General features: G+C 41.1%; 1 protein-coding gene across 1 annotated transcript; it reads right to left on the bottom strand.

The window, feature by feature from the left end:
- Positions 1 to 1,509: 1,509 nt before the first annotated feature.
- On the bottom strand, positions 1,510 to 2,004 carry LOC145247815 (uncharacterized). The gene has a single exon (XM_080109445.1). The coding sequence runs from the start codon at positions 2,002 to 2,004 to the stop codon at positions 1,510 to 1,512; it is 495 nt and encodes a 164-aa protein (XP_079965571.1).
- Between the last annotated feature and the right edge of the window lie 6,100 nt (positions 2,005 to 8,104).

Here is an 8,104-nt window from a genome sequence, read left to right on the forward strand (position 1 = left end):
GCGTCATTTTCTGGCCGAAGTCAGCAGGCATCTTCCACGATAGATCCGTTGACCGGCAGAGCAACACCGAGGGTGAGCGAGCTGGCGTCCGCCCAAACCGTAAACTCGCTCCCGTCGACGCCCCATTTCCCTCACACCGGATCGTCCTCGGAGACTCTGGCCAAAGTCTCCTCAAGCATTTTCCGCAGGGCGGGATCGCGCAGCTCATCGTCCCATCCAGTTGACATGGAAGTCGCTCGTCGCGTTATGGCCGCCACCGCCACCCGGAGCCACCCAAACACGGGGAAGTGGCCCACCTGTTTCCCACCGATAGAGATGACGCACCAACGCACGACGCTAATTGGGACTTCCGAAACGTCACCACCTCTTCCGCAGCGGAGTCCGTCTGCGCTGCCACTCACGCACAGGCCAAGCTCCTTCATTCCATCCCGCAGTCGCTCCGGCTCCTTGCATGTTAACCCGAAGCTTTCGAAGTGCTCTTTAATCTTCTGTGCAGGCATGAGGCTCTCGTTCACGTAGATGTCATCGATATATGACGATGTCGCTTGTTGCACGGCTTCGTCCTGACGGCGGATCGCCTACATGATTGCCGTCATGATGTTTGGGGCCACGTCCAGGCCGAACCCTAGCCTCGTCAAGCAATAACGTATCCCTTTAATCTTGACCGTCTGGTACGGCAACAGCGATTTTTCGACGCGTATCTGCAAGTAAGTTCTTCGCAAATCCAATATTGCTGCGTCCGCCCCTTGTTGCCGCCACTCTCTCAGTTTGTGTGCACAGACGTCTGCACCCGCCGTGTGCGGGTCAACGTACTCGTTAAGTTCCCGGTAGTCCATGACGGGTCGGGCTTTTTGTTTGTTCTCCTGCCTGATAGCTATTAGGGGAATCAACCCCTTTGGGGGCCAAAGTTCGTCTTCCGGGTATGGGACCAGCCGGCCATTGCCCTTCCAAACCTGGAGCTCTGCCTCGTACAACCCCCTAAGATGTGCGGGAGGGGGATACTCTGCAAGCCGATTCCGCAGGGACACTGGTGGGTGGTCACCCGACCACTTCCAGGACACGGTCCAGGCGTTCGTGCCCCTGTCGTATTTTGCATGGAAGTCGGGTTCATCAAGAGTGATGGCTGTTCAGACCGGTGTCTCAACTTGGGAGAACCTTACATCACCGGCGCCGTTTATGGTGATTTCGCCCAACCGTGTAATGGAATCTATTCCAAGAAGAAGGTCGTACCCCAGTAGTTCCCCTTCACAGCAACCGGGGGGGCACTGCCAATGCTTACGTAGACCTCGCTCACCCCACTACATATCAGCGAACCTTTGCCAACGGTAGTACCAGGACCTTCCGCTCCTTCCACGCGGTGCAACATCCCTTGCGTATCAGGGGTTGGGTGCACCCGGTATCAACCAGCGCTGAGCGTTTGCGCCCGTCAACATTCACGATTACTTCAGGGAGCGCCTTGTTCACATCCGCTTTGGGGAGGGTGCTGGCGTCGCGGCTTCCTCCCCCTGCTTATTTCCGGGACACGACCGAGCTAAATGGCCTGGTTTGCCGCAACGGTAACAACGCACCCCACTTCCGTGCTCCATAATCTGGGGCGCGCTTCGCGTCACTTCTACAATCCTTGGCGAAGTGGTTGGGGCCGCCACATTTATAGCATCGTCGGCCCTCTACGGGCGATTCCAATGCCTCAACTGCCGCCGAGACTTGCTCATCGTCGTCCTTTATGATGTTTCGGGCTCTAGCAAATAGCTCCTCTAATCCAAGCTCATTGAGCCTCGATGACGCCCGCAGCAGTCGACTGGCGCTTTCCGGTAGCCCAGACAGGAAGCTGCACGCCAGTATACGGTCGCTTGCACCCCCGAAGGGGGCGACAAGCTTCTTCAGGTCGGCCAGATAGACATCCACCGTCTCCCCTGGCCCAAGCCGTCGTCCAGAAAATTGCCGCCAGTCAACAAAAGGGTCCGCTCCAAATGCTCCGCACAACGCCTCTTTAATTTGTTCCATAGTCGCGTCATCCCCGAGCTGCTGATAAACGGCATAACATGGTGAGCCTAAGCGGGATGACTATAGCTGGGTCCTTTATCTTGCACAACCGGCAAATGCGTTCGGCTTTTTCTAGCCATTGGACCACCGAAGGTCCATCCGGGGAGGCGTCAAATTCTGGGATCAATTTCAGGTCGAACTTGTCCATACCGGAGATATTTGCCGAAATAGCTTGAAGTTGAAGTCCAATCAAAACAAATTCAAAACCCAATGTGCAAGTGGAATGTAAACCAAATCAAAGTCAAATGTGCAAGTCCAATGTAAACCAATTCAAAGTCCAAAGTGCAAGTGAAAGGAAAGCGGTTCGATCAGTACACACACAGACACGGTGACACGCCACCAACACGATGCAGCGTACACAATTACCAACCGGCCGTTCTTTCCTCCCGCCTTGCTTTCCAAAACGACCTGAATTTATAGTTGTCGAAAACCAACTGATTTGCATATATGCACGAGATTTTGCGAGAGTTTCCGAGATCTTACCATTACAAAACGCCGTCGGCGCCATCTTGGAATTCTTTTCTTATCCTAGCTTCGCAGCGATGACAAAGCACACACGCACACCTAGGTCGTTTGACCGGTAAGCCCTCATTTTCACAGCTTTTGCCGCAGAAACTGAACACTTACACTTCTAGATGTAATGCGCCCAGCGTGCGTCTATATTTCGATGTATCCGAATCAAAATTCGAATTGTGGCAAGTTAAATTTCTAGGATATCTACGAATCCAAAAGCTACACAAAGTACGTCAAACACAACCTGAAGACAGAAACGACCCCGACTTCATTGAAAAGAACGCAACTGTCTTTGCGGAATTAATACAGTGTTTAGATGACCGTAGTCTATCACTGGTAATGAGAGAAGCCCTGGACGATAGCTGCAAATCATTAAACATATTGATAGAACATTATGTATCGAAAGGAAAACCCAAAATTATTTCTTTATACACTGAACAGACCTCTCTAAAACGAATGGTATCCGAAACCATTACTGATTATATTATAAGAGCCGAGACAACTGCAAATTCTTAAAAAATGTCTGGTGAAGTTATACGTAACAGTCTGTTAATTTCCATGGTCCTTAAGGGATTACCGAGTGATTTCAAGTCATTTACAACCGTGATAACCCAGAAAGAAAAATCCATGACTTTTAGCCAATTCAAGGTAGCACTCAGAAGTTACGAAGAAACTGAGAAAAATGATCACAGAACGAAACGAATCAACAAATATGAAATTTAAAAATACACACATAAAATAAAAACACCAAAATTAAATTATACCCATGCCAGGAATAAAAACCGCAACTTTGCCAAAAGCAAGTTTTTTTCCCAAGAAAAGTACAAAAATTATTTGCTATAATTGTGGACGACCTAATCACAAGAGTTTCCAATGTAGATACAGGACTCTAAATGGCGACGCCATTAAAAATGTAGAGAGCTCTTTTAGCGAACATACATTTTTATTTTCGTGTACGTTTAATGCTACAACAAATAATACTTTTCTTGTTGATTGTGGGGTCACGGCACATGTGATTACAAAGGAATCTGATTTTATCAATTTTGATCCCAACTTTAAGCCACAAAATCATTTTGTAGAACTAGCTGACGGGAGTCGAGTAAATGATATCGTTTTGAAAAGAGGCGATGCTAAAATTTCGCTAAAGAACAAGGACAGTGAACTATGTTTCTGTATTTTAGAAAACGCTCTTCTAATCCCAACATTTAAACAAAATATATTTTCTGTACAATCTGCCACAAAACAAGGTGCAAATATAAATTTTTGCCCCAATAAATCAAAACTGGTATGCCCGAATGGAACTGTATTCGACATTAAAGAAAATAGAAGACTATTATTTAAATAGCGTAGTCTCATCGAAAACCGCCTGCCATGATCTACAGACATGGCATAAAATTCTTAGACACTGAAATATTCCTGATATCAAAAAGTTGCCGACTGTAGTTGATGGAATGAAAATACAAACATCAAAAAACTTCAAGTGCGTCGTCTGTACGCAAGGGAAAATGACAAACTATCAAAGCAAGATACCAGACAAAAAGGCCAAAAAATCCTATTAATCGTGCATTGTGATTTGAACGGTCCCGTGGAACCGATGGCCAGAGAACATTATAGATATGTGTTGAATTTCGTAGGTGACTATTCAGGTTTTATAATGGTTTACTTTTTAAAGAACAAATCTGATACCGTGCTAGCAACTAAAAATATCTAACCGACATGCCCCCCCACGGTGAAATCAAGTGTATTCGCTCTGACAATGGTACGGAATTCACCAATAAAGACTTTGAACTTTTACTAATTAACCATCATATCAGGCATGAAACATCAGCTCCTAGATCGCCACACCAAAACGGGACTGCTGAACGTTCGTGGCGGACACTTTTTGAAATGGCAAAATGCCTACTCATTGAATCCAAACTCCCTAAAAACCTACGCACTTATGGCGGCAGCCTATATACGCAACAGGTGCTTTAACAAAACACTATCTACAACTCCATGTGAATCTTTCTGTGGTAAAAAAACAAATTTAAGCAGAATGCATATATTTGGTTCAACTTGCTTCGCATATATAGATAAAAAGAGTAAATTGAATATTAAAGCCGACAGAGGTATATTTCTTTGATACGATAAAAAAAGTCAATTTAGTATTTTTTCCAGAGAAAAATAAAATAAAAACAATCTGATGTGTAAAATTCACACACACGTTTAATTTTACAGACGAAACCACGTCATATGAAAAAGATAAAATTATATTGCCTCAAATAATTAAAACAAACGAAGACAATAAACATGACGGAGACAAGAGTGCCCATGATGATGATAAAGTCGAAAGATATCCCAAAAGAAATAGAAGGCGACCCGATTTTTTGTGGTCGACAATATAAAAGATTATCAAATCGACTATTGCTATTCAATGGTAAATGCGCCAAAAAGCTTTAACGAAGCAATGGAAAATTGTCATGAAAAAAGAAATCGATGCCTTAACCGAAAATAATACCTATACGGTAATGCCTCTCCCAAAAGATAAACTACAAGATGGGTATTTACAAAAAAGACTACAGCATCAGGCGTACAACAGTACAAAGCTATAGTTGTTGCTAAAGGATACTCTCAGATTTACTGTATAGAATATTTTTCTACGTTTTCATCAAGCACAAACCTAACGACAATCAGAATTTTACTGCAAATTGCATCACAATATGACCTAAACATCCATCAAATGGACGTAAAAAAATGCTTATTTGAATGCCCCAATAGACTGTGAAATTTATATTACCCCTCCAGAGGGATTTATAATGAAAAATAAAAATAGCATCTGGCGACTTAACAAGTAATTATATGGTCTAAAGCAGAGTGCTCAGTGTTGGAACACAGTATTTCATGATTATATTATTACACAAGAATTTAGACAATGCGCTGTAAACCCCTGTTTATATACCCAACAAAAAGACGATAAACTACTGATTTTGGTTTCGTGGGTCGATGATATTTTAATCGCACCAAATTTTGACATAATGTTAACCGATGTTAAGAACAAATTAAGTAAAATATTCAAAATGACCGATCTTGGCAAAATATCCTGGTTTCTGGGAATAGAATTTACTCAAAGCAAAGGACTTGTTACGATGACTCAATCGAGATACATCGACAAAATACTATTAAAATTTGGAATGGGAGAGTGCAAGAAACGCTCTACACCGGTCGAAAATTATATTAATAAAATATACAGACAGAATCTGAAATAATAAATGACACACAATATCGCCAAATTATAGGTAGTCCTATATATTTGATGACTGCAACCAGGCCCGACATATGCTATACAGTAACAAAACTTACACAAAAATTAACACGACCGACAACGAATGATTTAAACAGAGCTAAACAAGTCCTGCGTTATTTAAAAGGAACTAAAGAACAGAAGCTAGTATTTAGAAAATCAAGAAATCCCCTAACATTAGAAGGTTTTTCGGATTCAGACTGGGGAAACGACGAAGATCGCAAGAGTATATCTGGATATTGTTTCAGTCTCTCAGAAAATAGGCCTATTATTTCATGGAAATCTAAAAAGCAACATATTGTATCTCTCTCTACGTGTGAAGCAGAATTTATCGCGATCACACACACGATACAGGAAGCACTCTATCTTAAAAATATTCTAAAGACTATTTTAGAGCCAGAATTAACTAAAATCCCCGTAGTAATTAATTGTGATAATCAAGCCAGTATAGTCTTTGCACAGAACACGATAATCAACCAAAGATCTAAGCATATAGATATAAAATACCATTTCATAAAAAACGAGGTGAAAAAGGAATCCATTATTTTGAATTACATATCAGAACAAAATATCGCTGATGTATTCACGGAACCCGCAACAAGAATAAAGTTACATCGTTTTTTCTCAAAACTTGTTGGGGGATTCGACTGAATAATTTTTTTTCACGGCCCTGTATGTATATCGATTTCTATATATAAAGAAATAATCCTGGGCAAGACGTTAAACTGTATCCATTTTATTTGTATTAACACTTAAATCTACTAATGCGTAACTAATACTTTTGCTGAAATAAAAAAATTAAAAAAAACTCTTTGTAATTTTCCTTTTCGACAAAATACTTTCTGCATGCTTACTTTACCACTGTACCAACTGTTTGCATGGTGACGTTACCATTGTACCAACTGTTTGCATGGTGACGTTACCATTGTACCAACTGTTTGCATGGTGACGTTACCATTGTACCAACGTGACACATTAAACATTAAAACTAAAAAATAAGCTAAGATAAATGTACAAAATGTATAACGTATTTTTCCAATTTGTTCCCATTTTGGACCCCTTAAAAACTACTTTAACCGGTTAAGAACCCATAAAAGAACTGTCCGTAAAAAATCCAATCTTTTGAGGCCTCTAGCGCCCCTCTATGACTTTTATTTTCGGTGGGGAAAGAGTTTTAAAATATGGATATATATATATATATATATATATATATATATATATATATATATATATATTGTGTCCCAAAAGAAGTTGACGGATTTTAAATTTGAGTAATTTCTTCAATATTTAAGTTATGCTTACCAATTTTCATATGTAGATAGATGAGCCGCTCCGTGATTTTTTGAAATTAGTAAGATATCATAGTCTACTTATTCTAATATTATTTACACAACTTAATCTAGGGTTTGTTTTTCTCAAGGTTTAATTTTAGTTATGAAAAATGATGTTATTCAAATGTCCACCATATTCATTTTCATACTCTTGTCCTCTCTGCAGGGCATTGTCCACCACATCACTTTATGTTTGGCCCTAATTTCATCCTCTATATTGTGTTCAAAGACATTTATTGTGGCTAGTTTGTTTGCGTATACCCGCTCTTTGATGTAAACCCAAAGGACGAAATCTGCACATGTGAGATCTGGCGAGCGGATGGTTAATTTATCTCACAGCCACGAGAAATTATTCGGTTGCGGAATATGTCCTGGAGCAGATTTAATCTTTCTCGTGCCGTATACGCCGTTGCACCGTCCTGCTTGAACCACATTGATCGAGAGACCTCAATTTGACTTACTGATGTGGATGGATCCTCGGCCACACTCTCTGCTAATCTCTGATGATTCTCATCACTTTTTACCGTACGGGGTCTACACTATTTAGGGAGGCCACATACAGACCCTGGCTCATGAAATCGAGCCACCATATCTTATATTGCATTAGGAGTAGGGGTATTTCTTGTATTGAAGTTTCATCGAAATTCTATTTGAGTTTCTGATATTGACTTATTCGACCGAAAATACGATTCTACGATAAATATGCGTTATTCGGTAAGGTAACGACTGACGATGACCTTAGAAGCGTTACTCTAGATGATCTGAAAAGATAAAAGAAAAATGTATAAAATCAATAAAGTTATGACTTTTTTATCCATCAGCTTCTTTTGGGACAGCCTATATATATATATATATATATATATATATATATATATAGCTTAATGCTATAATGAAGGCTAGACGCAGCATCTCCACTATGTTACCTGCCATCTACTCT

The sequence above is a fragment of the Euprymna scolopes genome, chromosome 26 (genome assembly GCF_053919585.1).
Source record: "Euprymna scolopes isolate OS-2025 chromosome 26, ASM5391958v1, whole genome shotgun sequence".
Taxonomy (NCBI): Eukaryota; Metazoa; Mollusca; class Cephalopoda; order Sepiida; family Sepiolidae; genus Euprymna; species Euprymna scolopes.

Bases quoted from the DNA above. Each gene is read 5' to 3' on its own strand.
- LOC145247815 (XM_080109445.1), bottom strand. From the start codon at position 2,004: ATGGAACAAATTAAAGAGGCGTTGTGCGGAGCATTTGGAGCGGACCCT.